This window comes from Somniosus microcephalus, chromosome 2 (genome assembly GCF_052327205.1).
Source record: "Somniosus microcephalus isolate GS21.2 chromosome 2, FLI_Smic_1.0, whole genome shotgun sequence".
In the NCBI taxonomy this organism is placed as follows: Eukaryota; Metazoa; Chordata; class Chondrichthyes; order Squaliformes; family Somniosidae; genus Somniosus; species Somniosus microcephalus.
In genome coordinates this window covers 45,542,110-45,567,367 of record NC_140988.1, presented here as the reverse complement: position 1 = coordinate 45,567,367, position 25,258 = coordinate 45,542,110, and the positions used below count along the sequence as shown (strand labels likewise).

General features: G+C 42.4%; 1 protein-coding gene across 7 annotated transcripts in view; it reads right to left on the bottom strand.

Moving 5' to 3' along the window:
• The window catches only part of gab1 (GRB2-associated binding protein 1), a 266,096-nt gene that overhangs the window by 63,370 nt on the left and 177,468 nt on the right, over positions 1-25,258 (bottom strand). For 6 of the 7 annotated variants that reach the window (XM_086009189.1, XM_086009155.1, XM_086009145.1 and 3 more), the window contains exon 2: positions 22,681-22,975. In XM_086009189.1, the coding sequence (XP_085865315.1) occupies positions 22,681-22,975 (295 nt within the window). Of the gene's footprint in view, positions 1-9,028; positions 9,093-11,829; positions 12,057-22,680; positions 22,976-25,258 lie in introns of those variants that run through there. The other variant, XM_086009198.1, reaches the window with a different exon arrangement.

The following is a 25,258-nucleotide window of genomic DNA, read 5'->3' as shown; positions in this document are numbered from 1 at the left end:
TCCCGCAGGGATCTGTATTGGGGCCTCAACTATTCACAGTATTTATTAACGATTTATATGATGGCATACAAAGTCATATATCCAAATTTGCCAATGACACAAAGATAGATGGCACTGTAGGTAGTGTAGATGAAAGCATAAAATTACATAGGGATATTGATAGATTAAGTGAATGGGCAAAACTGTGGCAAATGGATTTCAATGTAAGCAAATGTAAGGTCATCCACTTTGGACCAAAAAAGGATAGAACAGGGTTCTTTCTAAGTGATAAAAAGCTAAAAACAGTGGAGGTCCAAAGAGACTTGGGGGTTCGGGTACATAGATCATTAAAATGACATGAACAGGTACAGAAAATAATCAAAAAGGCTAATGGAATGCTGACCTTTATATCTAGAGGGCTATCTAGGGGGCAGAAGTTATGTTGCAGCTGTACAAAACTCTGGTTAGACCACACCTGGAGTACTGTGAGCCGTTCTGGGCACCACACTTTAGGAAGGCTATATTGGCCTTGGAGGGAGTGCAGCGTAGGTTTACCAGAATGATAACCGGACTTCAAGAGTTAAGTTACACAAATTAGGGTTGTCGTTCTTAGAATTTAGAAGGTTAAAGGGTGATCTGATCAAAGTTTTCAGGATATTAAGGGGAACAGATAAGGTAAATAGAGAGAAACTATTTCCGCTGATTGGGGATTCTAGGACTAGGGGGCATAGTCTAAAAATTAGAGCCAGACCTTTCAGGAGTGAAATTAGGAAACACTTCTACACACAACGGGTGGTAGAAGTTTGGAATTCTTTGTTAACCAAAGGTATTAAGGGATATGGGCCAAAGGCAGGTATATGGAGTTTGAGCGCAGATCAGCCATGATCTCATCGAATGGTGGAACAGGCTCGAGGGACTGAATGGCCTAGTCTTGTTCCTGTATTCCTAATCTGGCTTTGAATTTCACTGTCCTAGCTACACTATCCTAACAACAGCCTGTTCGCCTTCTCTATAGCCCCGTAACACTGGCCCCGAACGTTAAGCATTCCTCGAATGACCCGCCGGGTCTCTTGTCCGTTCTGCAGCCTGGTACGATACACACGTCTAGAATTACCATGATGCAAATGCATTATTACGCTGAAATTATTGACATGGAAGGACTTCTGCCACACCCGAGTCCATCTGCCAACATATCTAAATCAGCCTTCAAACTATTTTGTCCAAACCCCTAATTCCCATACCTTTGGTGGCATCAGCAAACTTAATGATGCCTTCATCCAAATTATTGTTAAAGATGGTTACGAACAAAGGTCTGAACACAGATCCCTGCAGGATTCCACTAACGTGGGTAATTGTGTCAATGCGATTTGCCCGCTATATGTTGTGGACGCTGTAACCAAAGCCTGTGCAAAAACGTCAGGGCCAGGGTCTGGAGCAAAGACCAAAGGAGCTCAACAAGGGCCAGGGTCTGGAGCAAAGCTGTTCCGATTACAGTCAGAGGGTGAGTTGAACAGGACGAATCCGATCTCATCTTTTCACTGAAAAGTTTGTAATGTGTTCATTTAAATTTTGTGATGAGAAATAGTGACTAACCGGGATGGTAAAGAAAGAGATTGTGGAAGAGCTGCCCAAAATAGCCAGCGCGCTTAATAAGTGCCATTTGCTTGATAATAGGCAGCTGTTTGGGATAAGCAGGGATGGTGTAATTGGTGGGGACTGTATAGAATATCTACCATCATCATACAACTTTGTCACCTCTTCAAAAAATTCAGTCAAGTTGGCGAGACAGGGTTTACATTTCAGAAGCAGTGCTGAGAATCCCTAATAACCAGCACTCTTTCAAAATAATTGTGCAATGCATCTCTAATAATTCCTTCAAGTAACAAATGTCAAACTGGCATATAATTGCTAGATTCTGGCTTGCTCCCTTTTTGAAATATAGGCACAAAGGCCTCCCTCCAGACATTGGGAACATTCCCAGACCACAATTCACTGATAAATATGTGAACCAAGTGGCTGGCATTTCCTAAGGCGAATACCACCAGGGCCATCAAATTCAACGGATTATATATTGACATCATCTTCATCTACCAGCTGTGGTGTCTCAGCAACATCCTTAATAGTGAAAGCAGATGTAAAGTAACCTCGGTCATACCTTGCTCTGCTTCTCTTTGGTTGCCTCACCATCGAGGACGTTACGAGCTAGTACAGTAACCAGTTGATGTTACAGTCAACGAGCGCCACTCAGCAGCACTTCAAACATTTAAAATTCTCATTTTAAACAGAAGCGCTGTTACAGTGCCAGTGATCAGTGTACGTGTTGATGAACGGCTGGTGATTTCCTCTGTAGTCAGGCAGTGGACAGGCAGAAACACTAGTAATGGCATTTACCTTGCAACCCCAATGCTTTGCATAAATCAGCACCTATGATGACTTCGAATTGCTACAAGCCACATAGGTATAAACAATCATCCTGAACATGCCAGGAGCTTATCTATTATGAAATATGCCAAGAGACACGCGAGAGCTTCTCAGACATAAATATGCATCTGGCTGACTGGAGCCCATCAAAGTCTGTCAAGTTATCAACTGTAGTTGCATATTTGAAAATTGTGAAATGGTTTTCTTTGTATTGCTGAATTATCTCATTATGTAGTGCCTCTTTCAGAATCCATCAACCAGCCTCAGTTACGCCATCAAATGACACAAATCATTATTTTTGTTTTGGAATTTTCAGGAAAAATGTCACCGACACCTCAACAGGTTTAAAAACTGGAATTCTGAGATAGGATCAGATGGAGGAGACTCAATACATGGCTGGCATTGTATTCATTTTCCATTCAACACCAATACAAGCAGGACCGGGAACGATGTCCTAGGGGGAGTGTTTGCTAGTGCTGTTGGGGAGGGTTTAAACTAAAATGGCAGGGGGTTTGGAAACCTGTGCAGGGAGACGGGAACCTGTGCTGGGAGACAGAGGAAAGGGAAGCAAGGATAGAAACAAAAGACAGGAAGGAGAAAAGCAAAAGTGGAAGGCAGAGAAATCAAGGGTGTAAATCAAACAGGGCTACAGTAAATAATAATTCTAAAAGGATTAAGAGTGTTAAAAAAGAACAAGCCTGAAGGCTTTGTGTCTTAATGCGAGGAGCATTCATAATAAGGTGAATGAATTAGCTGCGCAAATAGATGCAAATGGATATGATATAATTGGGATTATGGAGACATGGCTCCAGGGTGACCAAGGCTGAGAATTCAACATCCAGGGGTATTCAATATTCAGGAAGGACAGGCAAAAAGGAAAATGAAAAGGAGGTAGGGTAGCATTGCTGGTTAAAGAGGAGATTAACACAATAGTAAGGAAGGATATTAGCTCTGATGATGTGGAATCTGTATGGGTAGAGCTGAGAAATACCAAGGGGCAGAAAACGTCAGTGGGAGTTGTATACAGACCCCCAAACAGTAATGCTGAGGTTGGGGATGGCATTAAATGGGAAATTAGAGAAGTGTGCAATAAGGGCACAACAGTTATCATGGGTGATTTTAATCTACATATAGATTGGGCTAACCAAATTAGTAACAATACTGTGGAGGAGGAATTCCTAGAGTGTATACAGGATGGTTTCCTGGACCAATATGTTGAGGAACCAACTGGAGATCAGGCCATCTTAGACTGGGTATTATGTAATGAGAGAATTAATTAGCAATGTTGTTGTGCGAGGCCCGATGGGGAGGAGCGATCATAATATGCTGGAATTCTTCATTAAGATGGAGAGTGAAGTAGTTGACTCAGAGACTAGGGTCCTGAATTTAAATAAAGAAAACTATGATGGTATGAGGCGCGAGTTGGCTAGGATGGATTGGGGAATGTTACTTAAAGGGTTGACGGTGGATAGGCAATGGCAAACATTTAAAGATCGCATGGATGAACTACAGAATTTGTTCATCCCTGTTTGGCATAAAAATAAAACAAAAAAGGTGATTCAACCATGGCTAACAAGGGAAATTAGGGATAGCATAAGATCCAAGGAGAGGACATATAAATTGGCCAGAAAAAGCAGCAAGCCTGAGGATTGGGAGCAGTTTAGGGTTCAGCAAAGGAAGACAAAGGGATTAATTAAGAGGGGGAAAATAGAATATGAGAGTAAGCTGCAGGGAACATAAAAACTGACTGTAAAAGCTTCTATAGATATGTGAAGAGAAAAAGATTGGTGAAGTCAAGCGTAGGTCCCTTGCAGTCAGCATCAGGGGAATTTATAATGGGGAACAAAGAAATGGCAGACCAATTAAATACATACTTTGGTTCTGTCTTCACAAAGGAGGACACAAATAACCTCCCAGAGATGTCGGGGAACATAGGGTCTAATGAGAGGGAGGAATTGAATGAAATCAGTATTTGTAGGGAAATGGTGTTAGGGAAATTGACAGCATTGAAGGCCGATAAATCCCCAGGGCCTGATAATCTACATCCTAGGGTACTTAAGGAAGTGGCCCTAGAAATGGTAGATGCATTGCTGGTCATCTTCCAAAATTCTTTAGATTCTGAAACAGTTCCCATGGATTGGAGGGTAGCTAATGTAACCCCACTATTTAAAAAAAAGGTGGCAGAGAGAAAACAGGGAATTATAGGCCAGTAAGCCTGACATCGGTAGTGGGGAAAATGCTAGAGTCCATTATAAAAGATGTACTAGCAGAGCACTTGGAAAACAGTGACAGGATTGGACAAAGTCAACATGGATTTATAAAAGGTAAATCAGGCTTGACTAATCTACTGGAATTTTTTGAGGATGTAACTGGTAGAATAGATAAGGGAGAACCAGTGGATGTGGTGTATTTGGACTTTCAGAAGGCTTTCGATAAGGTCCCGCATAAGAGATTAGCGTGCAAAGTAAACGCACATGGGATTGGGGGTAAGGTACTGACTTGGATAGAGGACTGGTTGGCAGACAGGAAACAAAGAGTTGGAATAAACGGGTCTTTTTCCGAGTGGCAGGCAGTGACTAGTGAGGTCGGTGCTAGGACCCCAACTATTCACAATATATATTAATGATCTGGATGAGGGAACTAGATGTAATATCTCCAAGTTTGAAGACGACACAAAGCTGGGTGGGCGTGTGTGCTGTGAGGAGGATGCAAAGAAACTCCAGTATGAGTTGGACAGGTTGGGTGATTGGGCAGATGCAGTATAATGTGGATAAATATGAGGTTATCCACTTTGGTGGCAAAAACAGGAAGACAGATTATTATCTGAACGGCAATAGATTGGGAAAAGAGGAAGTGCAACGAGACCTGGGTGTCCTTGAGCACCAGCCGCTGAAGGTAAGCATGCAGGTGCAGCAGGCGGTTAAGGCGGCAAATGGTATGTTGGCCTTCATAGCGAGAGGATTAGAGTACAGGAGCAAGGATGTCTTGCTGCAGTTGTACAGGGCCTTGGTGAGACCGCACCTTGAGTATTGTGTGCAGTTTTGGTTGCCTTATGAGGAAGGATGTTCTTGCCATGGAGGGAGTGCAGCGAAGATTCACCAGACTGATTCCTGGGATGGCAGGAATGACATATGAAGAGAGATTGGGTTGATTAGGATTATATTCACTAGAGTTTAGAAGCATGAGAGGGGAGCTCATTGAAACGTATAAAATTCTAACAGGACTAGACAGATTAGATGCAGGAAGGGTGTTCCCGATGGCAAGGGAGTCCAGAACCAGGGGTCACAGTCTAAGGATAAGGGGTAAGCCATTTAGGACTGAGATGAGGAGGAATTTCTTCACCCAGAGAGTGGTGAACCTGTGGAATTCTCTACCACAGAAGGCAGTGGAGGCCAATTCATTAAATATATTCAAGAAGGAGTTAGATATATTTCTTAAAGCTAAAAAGGATCAAGGGATATGGGGAGAAAGCAGGGACAGGGTACTGAATTTGGATGATCAGCCATGATCTCATTAAATGGCGGAACAGGCTCGAGGGGCCGAATGGCCTACTCCTGCTCCTATCTTCTATATTTCTCTGTAAGTAGACTAGATGCCAGGAATGCTTTCAGGACATATTTTCAAAGCACTCTTGGAAAAGGGCAATTAACCAACCACAAATCTCTTTGCTTGGATGGTTACATATTGTACTGTTATAATATTTGCCTAATTCTTTCTTGCTTCAATTCTGTTTTAATTGTAAATTAAAGTAGTAATTTTTTTTTAAGCCTGGAAACGTAGTCATGCCGATGATACCCAAACTCCATAGTCTAGCCTGATATTAATTTCCCCTTCCTGTACACCAACTTAAGATCAATCTGACAGTGCATGTCCTTGTTGTCCCACTCAACCCGAACCATAGCTTCATACCCCACACCCACTCCCTCATGAATACTGTCCGCGTTCATCTCGAAAATAATGTCCTGTCTCTGCGTCATCTCCACTGCCATTGAAACCCCCGTTCGTGTTAGTCACCTCCAGACTCAATTTCTCAAATACCCAGAGCTCCACCCTACATACGAATTAAGAGTAGGAGTAGGCCATTTGGCCCTTCGAGCCTGCTCCGCCATTCAATAAGATCATGGCTGATCTGATTACTCCACATTCCCACCTACCCCCGATAACTTTTCATCCCCTTGCTTACCAAGAATCTATCGACCTCTGCCTTAAAAATATTCAAAGACTCCGCTTCCACCGCCGTCTGAGGAAGAGTTCCAAAGACTCATGATCCTCTGAGAAAAAATCTCTCATCTCTGTCTTAAATGGGCGACCCCTTATTTTTAAACAGTGGCCACCTATTCTAGATTCTCCCACAAGAGGAAACATTCTCTCCACATCCTCCCTGTCCAGACCCCTCAGGATCTTATATGTTTCAATCAAGTCACCTCTTATTTTTTCTAAATTCCAGCGGATACAAGCCTAGCCTGTCTCCAACCTTTCCTCATAAGACAACCCGCCCATTCCAGGTATTAGTCTAGTAAACCTTCTCTGAACTGCTTCCAACACATTTACATCCTTCCTGAAATAAGGAGACCAATACTGTACACAGTATTCTAGATGTGGTCTCACCAATGCCCTGTACAACTGAAGCATAACCTCCCTACTTTTGTATTCAATTCCCCTTGCAATAAACAATAACATTCTATTAGCTTTCCTAATTACTTGCTGTACCTGCATAGTAACCTTTTGCGATTCATGCACTAGGACACCCAGATCCCTCTGCACCTCAGAGCTCTGCAATCTCTCACCATTTAGATAATATGCTTCTTTTTTATTCTTCCTGCCAAAATGGACAACTTCACATTTTGCCACATTATACTCCATCTGCCAGATCTTTGTCCACTCACTTAACTTATCTATATCCCTTTGTAGCCTCATGTCCTCTTCACAATTTACTTTCCTACCTATCTTTGTGTCATCAGCAAATTTAGCAACCATACCTTCGGTCCCTTCATCCAAGTCATTTATATAAATTGTAAAAAGTTGAGGCCCCAGCACTGATCCCTGTGGCACACCACTTGTTACATCTTTCCAATCAGAAAATGACCCATTTATGCCTACTCTCTGTTTCCCGTTAGCCAGCCAATCTTCTATCTATGCCAATATGTTACCCCCTACACCATGAGCTTTTATTTTCCGCAATAACCTTTGATGTGGCACCTTATCAAATGCCTTCTGGAAATCCAAGTACAGTACATCCACTGGTTCCCCTTTATCCACAGCACATGTTACTTCCTCAAAGAACTCCAATAAATTGGTTAAACATGATTTCCCTTGCACAAAACCATGTTGACTCTGCCTGATTACTTTGAACTTTTCTAAATGCCCTGTTATAATGTCTTTAATAATAGCTTCTAACATCTTCCCTATGACAGATGTTAAGCTGCACCCTATGCTGGCCAGGTCCTGCGTATCCCTATCCATGCCAACCTCCACTAATAGGTAGGTATATATTTAAAACAACACAGAACTCCCAGTCACTGTTGGCAAAAATCCCCTCCCCTTTGTTGCTGCCATCCCTACCAACAGTAACTGAACCACCACTCTCCACCTACCTTTTGAGGCCAGCTCAGGGTCTGGTCACAGCAGTGTGAAGGGCTGATTGTGGAGGTGCGGCGTGGATTTCTTGAAAAGGGATTCCTGAGCAGCGATCTGCAGAAATCTGTATTATTTAAAATAAATATTTAAGCTGTATTTTACTTGCTGCTCAGGAAACCGTTCAAGAAATCAACCTTCCAGGCCAAGCAGCCATGCCTTCTCCATGACACACACTGAACAAAATTAATAGCTCCGTGCATCATGGCCTTATAGGGTCTGGTGTAGTTCTGAACGTCAAGGCAATGTAGCATTGGGCAGGCTCCAAACAAGGAGGCTCAATAACATCCTCAAGACTTTCTTGAGAGGCACTATCAGCACCTTACTAAAGGGGGCCGAGGGATTATGACCCTTTTCACATTGGGTGTGCTGGAGCTTGCAATACTCAATTCTACCCAGTGGACTGATTTCATAGTCACTCAGTTGGCCCCTGGGCCATAATCCTTTCTGTGATTGAATGCTGCTAAAATCTGCCAGCTACTGTAGGCCCACAGTGTTGCGAACATACTGGGATGGGTTCTCTCCTTCTTCCTCTATCACTGGTGACAATGACAGGTTAGCCCTTGCCTTGTGTAGATATCATCAGAATATAAGTTGGCAGTAAAACCCACATAACAGAATTTTTTTCATGGGCCACAATGATAGCTTACTGAACATGAAGCAAGGTGGCTTCTGGATCGACTCCAAAGGTTCCAGGTGGATAAGGGTTCGACCTATACGCTGGCACAAAAGCAAATACGCTTTTCTCTGAGAATCAGATTTTGTGTCTAACAATAAATGAATCTGCTCAGGGTCACTTTTATACCATTACTACTTTGTCTGTGGCTCTTTTGTGTATTTGAAATACCATAAGCCTGACTAATTGGTTGTGTCTGAATTATATACCAATAGAGGAATCATAATGCTAAACAATATTATGAATTCCAAACAGTAATTGTGTCTGCTGATTCATGCCTGGTGTGGGAAAATCCCCTGCTTTTTAAACTCCACCTACACAAACTATGCATCACTCGTTCTCAGGAAAAAAATGATTTCTTCCTTCAGCTGCACTGGCAAACCTGTTGAGGACAAATTCAATTAGACACTGCCAAAGATGATTCACTATACATTATACAAATAATACCTTGTATTCATTCCCAGTTACAATACCATTTTAACCTAATTTCATGCACATATCTAACGGGACACATGACTACAGCTAGAATTTCTCCAAACATTCATGCACTGTCGGTTAAGCTCTCTCTTCTGCTTTCTAATCCTTCAGTACCCTTGTACACTATAATTAAGAATTTCATGTAGCGTGGGTAAATTTGCTACTCCAAATCTTCTTCATTATGCATGAAGGTAAAACAGCAAGTGCAATTAATGCTTCGTAAACAAGGTATTAGAAATTCCTTTTCCAAATGGGGAACACAGGTTTTGGTTGTTTTGATTTGTAAAGGTTTATGTAAATGCAAAATAGAGAGGTTAACCTTCAATCTTCATTTTTGTTTTGTATACAGAGTAATCGAGCAGAGTACAGTTTGATGAAATACATAACTATAAATTGTTACTATTTGCATCCATTTAGTGCATGCTGTGCATTAAACTAAAACCTCTTTTGCACTGGAGAAATGGTTCAGTACACATTCGACAACATGCCCACTCTCAATATTTAGTGCTGCATGCGTTTAGAACTGCTCATTCAACCCAGATGTCACATTTGACAGATCTCTGGCCTGTAGTACAGCACTTTAGGAAACCAGTGGAATTACAAAGCTCTTTATTAGGAAAGTGCAACAACTGGGCCAACTCTACCCCTGCAATACAGCAAATAAATCTCTGGTAGCAAAGTTGAACTGGAGAGAGCAAAGTTATTAGAGTTGTCAGCAATATGTTATGGGGGAAAAATTCGGTTGGTTTGCGCTTCCCGTTAGCGCCTTAAGAGGGCGCTAATGGGAGGCAAAGCAACTAGCGCCCGGGTGCAGCAATGTTTGCGCCGCTCACGAAATTGACCAGACATTTTGCAGCGGTGCTAAACACTACCGCCACAATCTCCTGCGCCCACAGATCGTGACGTCAGTCGAGTGTGCAACGCCTCGGTAGCGCCCCGGACCGGATATTGAGTGGCGGCCCCTGCCTTACCACCTGCCGTTAGCAACAACAGGTTGAGGGTGTTTTGCAGTCGGGAAGGGACTGGGGGAGCGTTATTTAATGTGACCGGTTCCTGCCTTTTTTTTTGGCGACATTTTTGCACCATGCATTCTGAGTGAGAGAGAGACACTCCTGGAGATGTTCAACACTGTGTTGAGGAGTTTTGGGTACTGAGCAGCACTTTGCAGGTTCATTTTGATTTGATCTTCCTTGCATCAATTTAGAAGAGACTATGGGGGCTGCACTCTGACATCTTTTCCTGGACCTCTCCATTGTTCTTTCCAGCAGATTTGATGTACAGGTCTCTCCAGGCCAAGATTCAAGGCTGCAATGAGCAAGGTGTGGATGGAGAGCAAGATCGACCCTCCCTTTTAAGAGCTGGCCAGCACCAGTGTGCCTGTGTTCCATTGCTGACTGGCATCACGAGCTTCGCCAGCGCTCCGAGATAGTGCCTCGCTCCTCGGCGTTAGCGCCTTGAGAGGTGTGTAACGCCTGATTTAGCGCTCCTATCACCTCCAGGGGCGATAGAAGCCAAGTTTGCAGTCGGAGGCAATAATTAGCAGCAGGCGCTAAACTTTGCGCCCGGCCGATAATTGCGCCCCAAATGGGGCGATACTGAATTTCTCCTCCTATATGTCATACTACACAAAACTCTGGCTGCAAGTGGTTCAACCACATCTAATGCATCATGCTTTAGTTTACTTTTGATTTTCTCCCCGCTATTTCCCTCATTCCAATCAATTGCAAAAGTGAGTCCCTTTCTTCCTAGTTGTTGTGCACTCAACAGTAAGATGGATGGCCGATAACAATTCTAAAGCATTCGCCTTAAAACTACAAATGACTTTCTACAGACTTATTCAGAGCATAAATTTATAGGTCTGCTCTATACTAACATCCGTGAAGTAAGTTCATTTATTCAATTAAAATCAGCAAACTTTTTAAAAACACAAATATTGCACAGAATTTTCTCTATTTTTTCTCAAAGTTGTTGACTCATACCAAGATGCAGTTCATGGGCAATGGCATCTCTCCATTAGAACATAAGAAATAGGAGCAGGAGTGGGCCATGCAGCCCCTCGAGCCAACTCCGCCATTCAATAAGATCATGGCTGATCTGATCTTGGCCTCAACTCCACTTTCCCGCCCGCTCCCCAGAACCCTCGACTCTCCTGTAGCTCAAATGTCTGTCAATCTCCGCCTTGAATATATTCAATGACTCCGCCTCCACAGCTCTCCGGGGTAGAGAATTCCAAAGATTCACGACCCTCGTTTAGTTAGCCCAAGTTGTCAGTCGCCATGTTGGAGCCCAGAATGAGTAACATCAGCAGGTTTTTTGACTGTGGTGGGCATCACAGCCAAGCCCAATATTGTTCTCCAATGAAAAAAACCTTGTCATTCTAAATAGGCAAGTGGGTGACGAGAAGCTGTAAAGTTATTAAAGCTGTTGTGACTATTTTGTTTTCCTTAACAATTCATTTAAATTAACACATTCATAAGAGGGAGGTAAATGAGTAAATAAACCTGGTAAATTGAACAGTATTATTGAGTGGAGTCTATATACAAAGCCTACTTTTTGCTTTGAAATTACACCTGAACCATATTTCTGCTGCACTTCTTGCCATTAGCAAGACTGCAAAATCCCTGAAAGTATGGTCTTAATACCTGTGGACTTGTAGGATAGGCAGTCTTCATAAATCTTCATTGTGTTTTCTTACAGTCCAATGGCTGGGAATATCCATACAAGCCAACAAATAGAAAAGCTCAACCTGCCTGTGGCCAGAAAAAAAAATTGCAAGCCGCACCTCTAGCAAGATGAAAAACACAGGTTACAGTGGCATATAGGAAAAAAACACTCCTCTACAGACAGTAGTGCCATCTGACTTCCATTTCAGACATTACGCCAAAGGCAACATTATATTGTAAACACATTATTGACACAAGTCAAGAGAAACCGAAAGGGGGATCTAGGGCTGCAGTTAAACGGGGTCTTTCAATAGCAGGTGGAAAAATACTACCAATGGGGCACGTGGAATTCAGGGTATTATATGGATAGGACACTGAATATAAAAGCAAGGAAAAGAAAGAGTTGCGTTTATGTAGCACCTTTCATGACCTCAGGATGACCCAAAGTGCTTTACAGCCAATTAAGTACTTTGTGAAGTGTAATCACAGTTGCAATGTAGAAAAAGCAACAGCCATTTTGCTCACAGCAAAGTCCTGCAAACAGCAACATGATAATGATCAGATAATCTGTTTTAGGTGTCAGTTGAGGGATAAATATTGGCCAGGACTCCCTTGCTCTTCTTCGGATAGTGCTGTGGGATCTTTTACGTCCACCCAAGAGGGCACACGGGGCCTCGGTTAAACGTCGCGTATGAAAGACAGCAGCTCAGGCAGTGCAGTACTCCCTCAGTACTGCACTCGAGTGTCATCCTAGAGTTTACGCTCGTGTCTCTGGAGTGGGTCGCGACACTACAACCTTCTGATTCAGAGGCGAGATGCTACCACTGAGCCACAGCCACCACTATTATTATTAAAATATGACAGCAATTAATATGCACAAGACATTGATCAGGTTGCAGTTAGAGTATAATGTGCAGTTTTAGGTAGCCGATGGAAAAGGAGCAGCGTAGTATACTAGAACAAAACCAAGGATGAGAGAAACCAGTTAGGAGACTTTGAAAAACTTGGCTGTATACACTGCAGCAGAGAATGTTAAGGGAGATCTAAAAGGCATATTTAAAATTATGAGGGGGTAAAAAGTGGAAGATTATTTTTACAGGTCAGTGAATTAATAACAGTGACAAAATTGGTTGGTATGATTATTAGAAGCATGAAGGGGGAAGAAAATCAAAGAGTTTAAAAAAAATGAAATACACTACAAGTACATATTCAAGCAGTCAATATCAACGTTTCAAGAAGGAATTAGATAAACAAAGAAAATTATTGAAGGATAAGGGAAAATGACAGCAGGTGAACAGGTTTAGAGCAGATTGCTCCAATTGCAGAACTATTACCCCTAAAAGCATGATGGGCCAAATGGTCAACTTCTGTAGTAAGAACATAATAGGAGCAGGAATAGGCCACTTGGCCCCTCAAGCCTGCTCCACCATTCAATAAGATCATGGCTGATCTTGGGCTCAAAGCCACTTCCCTGCCTGCTCCCCATAACCCTTCACTCCCTTACCTTGCAAAAATCTGTCTATCTCCACCTTAAATGTATTTAATGACCCAGCCTCCACGGCTCTCTGGGGCAGAGAATTCCACAGATTTACGACCCTCAGAGAAGAAATTCCTCATCTCATCTCAGTTCCAAAATGGCGACCCTTTATTCTGAAACTATGCCCCCGAGTTCTAGATTTCCCCACGAGGGGAAACATCCTCTCTGCGTCTACCTTGTCGAGCCCCCTCAGTATCTTATATGTTTCAATAAGATCACCTCTCATTCTTCTAAATTCCAATGAGTATAGGCCCAGCCTTTCCTCATAAGTCAACCCCCTCATCTCAGGAATCAACCGTGTGAATTGTCTCTGAACTGCCTCCAATGCAAGTATATCCCTCCTTAAATAAGGAGACCAAAACTGTACGCAGTACTTAAGGTGTGGTCTCACCAATACCCTGTACAGTGATGAAATGTCTATGATTAAGAGGCCAATACCTTTCCTCAATACTTAAGAGTAAACACAGGTAGAATGGTACGGAGTGCTATACAGATGAGGAAAGTTTCAAATTCAAGATTGGTCTGTGCAGCATTGGATAATCTCAGCTGCGGCTCTAAAGGGAACGGGGGGGCGGGTGGGGGGGGGAAGAGAGAGAGAGAGAGAGAGAGAGAGAGAGATCACTCGGGTTCGAATTATTTGCTATCTGCATTTGGCATCAAGGGGAGAGAGCAAGAATATGGTATTGAGATAGAGGATCAGCCATGATCATATTGAATGGCAGAGCAGGCTCAAAGGGCCGAATGGCCTACTCCTGCTCCTATTTTTCTATGTTTCTAGTGAGGCCTGCTATAAAGCGTACCTTGTACTGAAGGCAAGTAAGGATACGATTACGATGATCTCTGATGCTGTGTGGCTCAAACACTGAGCAGTTCGAGTCATGTGTGAAAAATGGCCACTTGGACACTACACAGCCTAGCAAAAGTTAAAAAAATAATTACTAATTTAAGAGCGAGGTGGAGAGGCAAGAGAAAGTGAGCGAGCGAGCGAGTTTAAGTGAAAAGTGTAACGGTGATGTCAGGCGAGGACACATTTAGACTCACCCTGCAGTGTGAAATAGCCCGCCACCATTCACTGCAGAGGGAGTACCTGGGGGTTGCAGGCATTTGCGGAAACATCTCCCAGCAAGAGTATAAGCCTCTGGCAGAGGAGGAGAAAATAATAAAGTTGCGTATTTATTTATTTATTTATTTTAAAAGGAATAGATAAACCTAGCTGGGCTGAATTGGGGAAAAAAAAACATAGCTTAGGAAGAAACAAGATTGCCAGCAACGACCACACCCATTGCAGTTCACAAACTCGGCAATGCTATTGAGATAGCACAGAAGGCAGGCACTTCCCCATGTGGGAGGGTGGAAAATCACCCAGGTTACGCTTGCACAACTTGTCGTGGCTAGTTTTGGAGCAGTTCATTGGAGGATTGGGAGCAGGTTGCTCATCAGCCTACCCTCTTGACATGGGAATGGTCTGTGGCTCACGGTGTCTTAAAAAAATGGAGGGGATAAAATATTCTTAAGACAGACCCTGAATTGATTAAATGTTAAGGAAATGAAAATAAATAATTTTCATTATTGCCCAAGCAATGATTGGCTATTTGTCAATCTTTGATCAGCGACAGTACATACTAGGTATAGCCTGAGCTTAAGAAACATGCACAGTAATTAGTTTGCCAGAATTGTGTATACTGTGATCACTAATTACTTTAGAGAAGTAGGGGAAGTTTGCTTATTTATAACTTGCTTGGCAACCGATTCGAAATGTGACATTACCTTTTATAAGTAGTTGCTAATGTTAAAAAGATGACTGATGTTCTCAATTAGTCAGCAACTGAGCAGTGAAATAGGAGTTTGGGAATAGATAATACTAGGACCAGGAATTCTGAACAATGAGACAATATGGAGAACCGAGTGAAAGATGATTCTAATCTAACCAATGTATCCAATCAAGTAGCTAGCTGTTAGCCCGGAGTCAGTTGTACATTTTCAGTCCATAATTACTTTTCTTCAATCACTATACTACATCTTTTTGATCTGTGAAAACACTCATCAATTAGCTAAACATTTATCAATCTCAGTGGCACCTGGCTCACTTGGTAGCACTTTCAGAAGATTGTGATTAAGCCCCACCCCATGGCTTGAGCACGTAATTAAGTGCAGTACACGGAGCGCTGTACTGTTGGAGATGCCAACCTTTGGAAACGGTGTTAAACCGAGACCTCTGCTGCTTGCTCAGGAGGCATAAAGATCCCTGGGCACTATTTGAAGAGGAGAAGGCAGTTCTGCCGGTGTCCTCAATTGGCATCACTAAAAACGGATCATTTATCTTATTTAATGTTTGTGGGGCCCTGCTGTATACAAATTGGCTTCTATGTTGCCTACATAATGACAGCAAGTACACTTACTTTAAAAGTAATCAATTGGTTCTGTGGCACTTTGGGACATCCTCAGGGCCTGAAAAGTGTATAAATGCCTGGTAAACAAGTAGCTTACTCAAACTCATGGATAGCACACTTGATAATCACAGGGTTAATGTTAACTTCTAATGCTGTAACCATTCTTTTGGCTGTAGTCATACAATGTTTGCAATGACCTCATTGCAAAGACTAATTGTAGTAGTGTGTCCTGACCCATATCAGATCAAAAGCTATTTTCTTGTTCTTCCTACACAAATGTTCTCACCACATGACTACTGTTGAAATTACTTTGTTACTTTGGGCTACTACTATAGCCGTGGGCCCACGAAGCCCAGCTGTCAGACTCTAAGACAGAGGCACGGTAATAAAGTGGTACAGTAGTATGTGGCTTCAACTGCAGTCTATATTCTGAGCACTGAGTATGGAGTCAAAAATTCACCCTTAAGGAATGGCTGGAAGTATGTTAATCAAGTGTACTAATTGCATGTTGTGCTCATTTCAGCAAAACGTTAAAATTGGAGACAGAATGCAAATGAAAATATACTGGTGACCTAATTTGTTTCTGTGTGCCAGAACAAAGAAACCGGAAGAAAAGGACACCCTGCCCATCTGGGCACCCATTTAACCTGCTTCGACTCTCTGCTAACTCAGGAATCTGGTGTTTAAGGCACAAGAGCATTTTTTGCTTTGTAGAAAAGATAACACACTTTCATATCTGACAATAGCTTGATTTCAACAACAAAGTTCAGCAGAGAGAATAAAAGCCCAATTTTGTAGCTTATAGAAGCTCTGCCAAAATGTATCATTTCAGCATGATTCATTACTTCAGCTCACTCTGCAGACAACAATAAACCTCATCAGAAGGCAGCAGCAGCAAGAATAATGGGAGGTATTGGCCCCCTTTCTCCCTGAAATACGAAGACACAGAAAGTACAAACATGACCTTGTTTGTCAGTGTCACCCACTGCAAGGAGCGATTCGTGCCAGTCACACAAGCTCAACTACACTTTGTGACAGACAGATATTCAGCTTATGTAGAATGGATTCAAAAATGGTTTGCCAAAACCTGCTCGTCTCAGGGTAACTTTTGAACATTTTGACAAACCAATGCATGTGTGCAAGCAAGAGGTGGGAGAGCAGGCACAAACATACAGGAAACTATTGAGTACAGTAATTTGGTGTATATCTTTAAAATGGAAATAATTTAGGAAGCTTTTAGCCAATTTCAGAATTTATTAAACATTACATGTAATTCTTGAGCAACAACTTAACCAGACTAACTATATGGTTATCTAGGTCTTAGTATATATGTATATCTTTATTAAAAGTTAATAATCACCATCTAAGGTCACAGAACACAGTTGGCCATTTGAGCAAGGTGCTGAAAGATCAATACTATTTTGTGGAACTGTACCACAGGACAAGGTGTCATCTTCAACAGAAGGGAAATAAGGATAGAAAATTGGAAAGGGTAGAGTGAGTACAGACAAGTACACTGCGCTTTTAAGCATCTGTGTGTCAATTATTTCTCAACATGTTTTCAATATATACGCTACTTACTAATGGTCACAAAATCACAATCTAGAGATAAATATACTCTAATGTAGTTTACCCATCAAACAGAAATGGATCACCTTGGTCTGCACAAAATGAAGAGGCTTTTACACAAGAGTGCAGCTAACGGCAGACAGGCAGCTCCCCCTCTGTTGGCTACACTCCATACTGTAAACAACCCTATGCACGGGGAACTAACGGCATGAAATGAGTGTTTATGACAGTTGCCAGTATCAGTAAAGTAAATGTGAGGAACCAGGCCTGCTTTTACTTTCTAGGACCAAAAATTGTAGAGAGTTGGCACAGGAGGCGTGGGCATGCAGGAGTCAGCCAGGATACCTGCTCCGAATCACTATCCAGTGACTTCTGCTGCAATAATGCTTGTGGTGGGTGAAAACAAGATGAGCCTCGGGTGTGATGTTCTTTCATAGCTGAATAGTCTATCACCACTCGTATCTCGGCGCATTCATACTGGTCTGTCAGCATAATAATTATAATATACCTTATTCACAGATATTTGTTGGATGAATCTGTGAAAAGGCCTCACAAGACGCGCCTGTGTGTGGGAGCACAGCCAAGCATTTCATCACATTCAGTGGTCAATTGCTAAATAGAAAAAATCATGGGATTGGGGGCAATATACTGGCATGGGTGGAAGATTGGCTATCTAACAGAAAACAGAGAGTTGGGATAAATGGTTCATTCTCGGGTTGGCAATCAGTAACTAGTGGTGTTCCGCAGGGGTCAGTGCTGGGACCCTAACTCTTTACAATCTATATTAACGATTTGGAGGAAGGGACCGAGTGCAACGTATCCAAGTTTGCTGATGATACAAAGATGGGAGGGAAAGCAGTGAGTGAGGAGGACATAAAAAACCTGCAAAAGGACAGACAGGCTAAGTGAGTGGGCAAAAATTTGGCAGATGGAATATAATGTTGGAAAGTGTGAGGTTATGCACTTTGGCAGAAAAAATCAAAGAGCAAGTTATTATCTAAATGGAGAGAAACTGCAAAGTGCTACAGTACAAAGGGATCTGGGGGTCCTGGTGCATGAAACACAAAAGGTTAGTATGCAGGTACAGCAGGTGATCAGGAAGGCCAATGGAATCTTGGCTTTTATCGCAAGGGGGATGGAGTATAAAAGCAGGGACGTCTTGCTGCAGTTATACAGGGTACTGGTGAGGCCACACCTGGAATACTGCGTAGTTTTTTTTCCATATTTAAGAAAAGATATACTTGCTCTCGAGGCGGTTCAGAGAAGGTTCACTTGGTTGATTCCAGAGATGAGGGGGTTGACTTATGAGGAAAGGTTGAGTAGGTTGGGCCTCTACTCATTGGAATTCAGAAGAATGAGAGGCGATCTTATCGAAACATACAAGATTGTGAGGGGGCTTGATTGGGTGGATGCAGTGAGGATGTTTCCACTGATGGGGGAGACTAGAACTAGGGGGCATAATCTTAGAATATGGGGCTGCCCTTTCAAAACAGAGATGAGGAGAAACTTCTTCACTCAGAGGGTAGTTAATCTATGGAATTTGCTACCTCAGAGAGCTGTGGAAGCTGCGACATTAAATAAATTTAAAACGGAGATAGACAGTTTCCTAGCTGATAAGGGAATAAGGGGTTACGGGGAGAGGGCAGGGACGTGGACGTGAGTCTAAGTTCGGATCAGCCATGATCCTATTGTTGAATGGCGGAGCAGGCCCGAGGGGCTGTATGGCCTACTCCTGCTCCTACTTCTTATGTTCTTAAACATACCGGTTTCGGCGCAACAGGCTGAGGGAGTCTCTCTATGCCATATATTGTTGCAGACTGGAGCCTATAACTAGCAGGAAAACAGTGAGTGAGCGCTACAGCCAGCTACACGCATTTCACACTGCTGGAACTTACAATATGCTACAGCAATTAGCGTCTCCACAAGTGCTAATAATTTCCTAGAAAATCAACATAAAATGCAGATTTCATAGACTTCACAATAACACAGATACTTGAATACAATTCTAATCAATTAATCTGGTATTTTATTCAGCTGTTTAAGAAAATTCAAAGCTGTTAATGAGACTACAACACACAACTGGATGCTGGTTGGAAGAATGAATATACCAAGACAGATGATTGTTGGGAAGCCAATGGCTTTTCTCATCCTGGGCATCTCTATACCAAGTGCAAAGGAGGAGCATTTACACTGTCAACAAACTCCTTTCTGCCCATTAGACATTGCACAAAGTTTCACAAAAGCAATATTAGCTGGAAGGGATATTGAAATTGATTATTGTTAAAACATGGAGCTGTCTCCTCCTGATAATTCATAAAACAGAATCACTGTCAAGAGTTACTCTTCCTCCCAAGCAACCACAGGACACATAACAGGTCATGCATGCTTTGCTTATATAACTATGTATCCTTTTTTCCATCCCCTTCACTCTGTTGAAGGAAGGAACTTGGATTTCACATCCTCAGGACGTCCCAAAGCCCTTCATAGCCAATTAAGTACTTTGGAAATGTCGTCACAGTTTAAATGTAAGGACCACAGCAGTCAATTTTCTCACAGCACGTTCCCACAAACAGCAATGAGATAAATGACCAAATAATCTGTTGTTCTTGGTGGTGGTGGTGAAGGGATAAATTCTGGCCAGGACACGGGGAGAATTCCCCAGCTCCTCCTCTTTAACACAAGAGTGCAGCTAACTGTACACATTAAGGATTTTTACATCCAACTGGTTTAACATCTCATCTGACAGATGGCACCTCCGACAGTGGAGCACCTCCTCAGTATTGCAATGACATTTCAGCCTAGATTATGTGCTCAAAATCTTTTGAATGGCTTGAACCCATGAGCTTCTGACTGAAGAGGCAAGCGTGCAACGACTGAGCTAAGGCTAGGCAGGATATATGGGCTGGTTGCTGGCAGGTGCACTGAAGTGTTACAGGATAAGTCACCCATGCATCACAATTAACTCTTCATTGCAAGATGGCACTCCAAGATTGGACATGTTTACAATGTCACAAGCCTGAACCTGAATGCTACCACTAGAGTTAGCAGCTGTAATTAGACCAGGAAGCATAAAGTTTTCAAATTCAAATTGAATCCTTTTGATTTATTGCAATCTGGGAAAGAAAGTTATTAACTGTTCTATATTAGCAGAAATTAATGATTCTACACAGGCAACATTCTCAAATATAGACACATTGGCAGCACTTGTGATACTCCAAATATAACGAGACTGCATCAGAAAGTCAAATCATTAGCGAGTGCCTGCCACTGGAAAACTTTGGCTAACTGTGCACGTATGGTACAGTGGAATTTTGTTGTGTGTGCAACAGGGTGACCAATCCCAGACAGACGTTCACACTGATGCACCTCCGCACGTTCATGTATAACAATCGGGAGCAATCTCCATAGACAAATTTCCCCTTCCTAACCCATCGACTGAGCAAGTGCAGGTTGGGTCAATGCTCAATTAACAGTACAGAAATACAGGTAGCACACTAAAATGAATCCATTTTCCCCCATCTATACACGACAGTCTCCAAGTCCCACACAGCTACACTTATATTGAACACTAAACCTCACTGGACTAGATTTGCTGCCAATGGAGAATGAATAGGCATAATTCTAGCTCACTGTGCACCTGCCTCCAGCTTTGATGACTTGTTGTTAGAGATTACTTAAAGAGCCAGGAGTAAACATGATATAATGCAAGCAGTTCTACATTACTTTTCTGATCCATGGAAGTTTCCACTGCCCTCGCCCCCTACATCCTTATATCTGAAATTCACCCAATATAATCATTCAGCCTATGTTCTTGCTGAGTCTTTCAGTGCCCTTTCTACTTTATTGCACTACTCGTGGGTATTTTAATGAGTGTACAAAATGAGAATCTGGTCAGTGCTTGTTTTAGACAGAGCCGAGGCAGTAGGGGGAAAGAGAAGCATGGCCTTTTGCTATGATATTCAAGGGGGTCCAAAGGCGCTCAACAATTCTAGCTTCAAAGAGAGTTAACACTTTTTACTCCTCTTCATTGATGTCTCCTCTTCTGAAATATGTCCACCATGTTGTGCTGCAGCCAAAGATGGGTCTCAAGTGCCTCACCCCTTTTCGTGGGCCTAGACAGTGAATATCAGTAGGGTATTCAACTGTAGGAGGCATCGCAGATGAGCCCAAACCTGTCCTTACCAGACATCCACACAAGTGTATCTGTTACAGGGGTTCAAGAGTAGCAATTAAGAGCTATCTCTTTGGACAAATTATTTTCTTCCTAGAGAGACGCAAGGCCAAATTCAGCACCCCGACTGAAATCAACACAGTCCAAGGATTGAATTTTGGGCCTTCTGTATCAATACCAGCCCACACACTATTTATCCCACTGGAGATACTGCACAGAAAACAGGAAATTCCCTCTTGGGGCCAAATGATTTCTTCTTGGTTTCTCGCAAGATGCTTTGAGTCAGTTTACTTGATTGATTTTCAGGAGGAGATGTTTCTGATTTGTGAAAGTATAGGAATGCACCTGTGATGAGCAAATAATCTCTTTAGTACTTGTCCTATCTTGGCTGAACTGTAACAAAGCACCTTCACTTAGAGAACCATCACTGAGAAAATTTGACATTTTCCATGTCCCACAACAGATATCCTTACAACTTCCCTAAACTGTGAGCAGCTTTCTGGTGTGGACTCGCGCCCATTAGAGTGGGTTCAGACTGTTCATACGCACTTCAATTAAGACCCTTAGTGCTAGAGAGCCAAGACTTTAATCCCAACAGTCGAGCTGGATCAAAAACCCAGGTCTCAAATGAAAAAGACAGCTTGCTCACCCCACTGTTCCTGTAGACAACCCAAGTGTAAGAAGAGATTTCAATGTGCAACCACGTCACAGAATACGTGGGCTGAGTGGACTCAGAGCGAGAGCTTAAAATGCTAAATTTGACATTTTCTATTCCCTTTACTGACATTTTCTATAATGCAATCGATGGCTCATCAAGTCACCGTCAAAACTTTAAAAGCCCAGAAGCCACGGGTGCCCAGCTTACCACACCACTAATGATGGGAAATGCATTGTATGGTGTATTTCGTCATTTGCATGGTGCTCCAATACACCCACCCATTTAGGTGCTGGCTGATGTGCCTTCCGCCCCACTTAAGCCACAACTTCCTCAGCTTAATGAGATCCCACCCCTGCCTGTCCAGGTACTGTTTCTTTTATGGCCACAGGGTTATGGAATTTTTAAGATGATCTCTCTTCATTCTAATTATGGACCAAACCGCATAAACATAACACCAATTTCATGCTATCAAAAGCAACACTTACTGGAAATGGGAAACACTTACCTTCATCAGTAGGATTGAACCCACAGATATCACAGATGCATCGAACCCACTTATTCATTTCTTCTTCAGTGTCTGCTACCAGGTAGAAGATACGGTCAATTGTTTTGATATCAAAAATGTAACTGTTCTCAAGATCCTTCTTATTAAAGGTTAGCCCAGCATCCACTTGCGCACAAAGATTCAAGTCAATGACACGGATCGGTTTCTTTGCATGATCATTTTTGTAGTATTCCAACACATCCGGATCTCCTGTCAGACGGCCACTTCGAAGTACAAACCAGCGCTTCTTCCATGCCTGAAAATAAACCAAGAAGAAAATTTCTTTAAAAAGTGTCATACAATTTTTTTTAAAGTGGAGCTAATGTGTTTAATACTGTATAGTGCTTGAATAAAACCCACAGTATTTAGACATAAAAGGGGAGAGTGGAAGAGGAGACAAGGTCACTTATACGGCATCAGTAAATTTACTTTGGTCACTTATCTCCTACATGTAGGAATATTTACAACTTTGTGGTTTTTGCGGCTGCAGTGAAGTATAATTGGTCCCCCCCTGAATTAAGGGTCGCAGGGGATATCATTTTGCTTGGGATGCACCTCAAGTTCCAAGCTGACCACCTTCTCCTTGATTCACTGTTCCTGAAACACATACAACAAAGAACGTGCTGAAAGAGTAAAGGGAGACTGAAACAGTTGGAGTAAGGGTGACGTTAAATTTTCCCCCTCCAATCTTCTTCCCTTTACTCCCTCTCCCCTGAAGAATGCACACTTGGGCAACAGAGGGACGGTCACTACTGCACGTCAAACCATACTCTACCATGCTGTAAGATGCAAATGTGTAAAGTGAGCTTCAGAGAACTAGTTAATTGTGAATACCATCACGGTGATGCCCAACCATAGCTTCACTCAGCATGCACATGTAGATTTCCAGCAGGAGATGTTGGTTAGTAATCAGGAGTAGGAATCATGGCCAATTTTCCTCTCCCTAACCAACGACACTGATGTATATTGTTCCAACCTCTTCTTGCATCACTTTAGTTGAGTCGAGGGTAGAGAGAGATGGAGAGAGAGAAAAAGGTAAAACTTCCATTTCAATAGCACCTTTCACAATCTTAGACGACTCTGCAAGTGCATCACAGCCAATGAATTACTTTTTCAGATGTTGTCACTGCTGTTTTGTAAAACATGGCAGCCAATTTGTGCACAGCAAGATCCCATGAACACTAAATGAGATAAAAGACTAGTTCATCTGTTTTGGTGATGAGGGATAAATGTTGGCCAAGACACTGGGAGAATTCCCCGGCACTGAATAATGCCATGGGATCTATTCCATTCCCTGAGCAGGTAGATAGGTCCAGAGTATAATGTCCCATTTGAAAGACAATACCTCCAACAGTACAGTACTTCCCTAGTACTGCACTGAAGTGTCAGCCAAGGTTTTACATTCAAGTCGCGAAGTGGGCCTTGAACCCACAACCTTCTGACTCGGAGGAATGAAGCCTGGGGCCTCCCTGGTCTATATAGCCGTGTAACATACCCACTGAGTGGTCACAAAAAGTGGTTTGTTCTATGGAGGTAGGACAGCCAATAGTTTCCATTTAAAAAAAACGTAATACTGCATTCCTTGAAAAGATATCATTTATAAACAGTATGGTTTATTATAGAGTGACCTTGGCCCATTTTGTTTGATGAGCCACAGCAAACACTGTTACAACACCAACAAGCTGTAAAGTTAGTTATTAAGAGCAGAGCTCTCACATCAACACTTTGAACTCTAAATGTCTTCTCTTTCTTGCAATCATTCCATTTAGTTTTAGTGCCACAAACATGGTACTTGATTATTTGTAAATTTTAGTCATCAAGAAGAATTAAAAATGACAGATTTAGGGAATAATTTGATCTCACGCAATTTGCTAAACACGATTATTTTCACCCCTTAGTAACAACTTCAAGATGGCCAAGTGTATTAAGCCACACGGACCAGGAGAGCCCAGGTTCAACTTCTCAAGGCAGCAACTGGGTGCCAAATGTTGGCTGCAGCAACCTTCAGGTTTTTTTTGGCCGGGGGGGGGGGAAAGGTGGGGGGCGGGAAAGAGAGCCAAAGGAAAATTCAGCCAGTATTCCTGCTTGTGATCGTGATCCAGGAATTATTGCTATACGATATCGATTGTGGGCATCAAGTGAGATTAGGATCGGACTCGGCTGCGATGCCCTCTGCAGTTAAACAGGCTGTGAACACACACCAGCTAGGTTTTACAGGTGAAGAGTGACCACTTGGGCAACGTTTCAGGGCACTGCCTAAGTGGTGGGGTTTTTTTTAGCCAAAATTTCCACCAAGAAGTACTATGACAGTCCTTACAGAACTGTTCAACATGGGTCATGATTACATGCTGCAACAGGTGCCAGATGCTGCTACAGAATTAGTTTTACAAAACAAAAAAAAGGCGAAGCAAAAATGCTTATAAAATAAACTTCTGGATATAGTATTGGGTTGAAAACAAGTTTTTTTTGTACTGACAGGTTAAAAGTGAATTCCAGCTCAAAAGTCCACAATTTATACACCATGAGCATCCATTTCTGA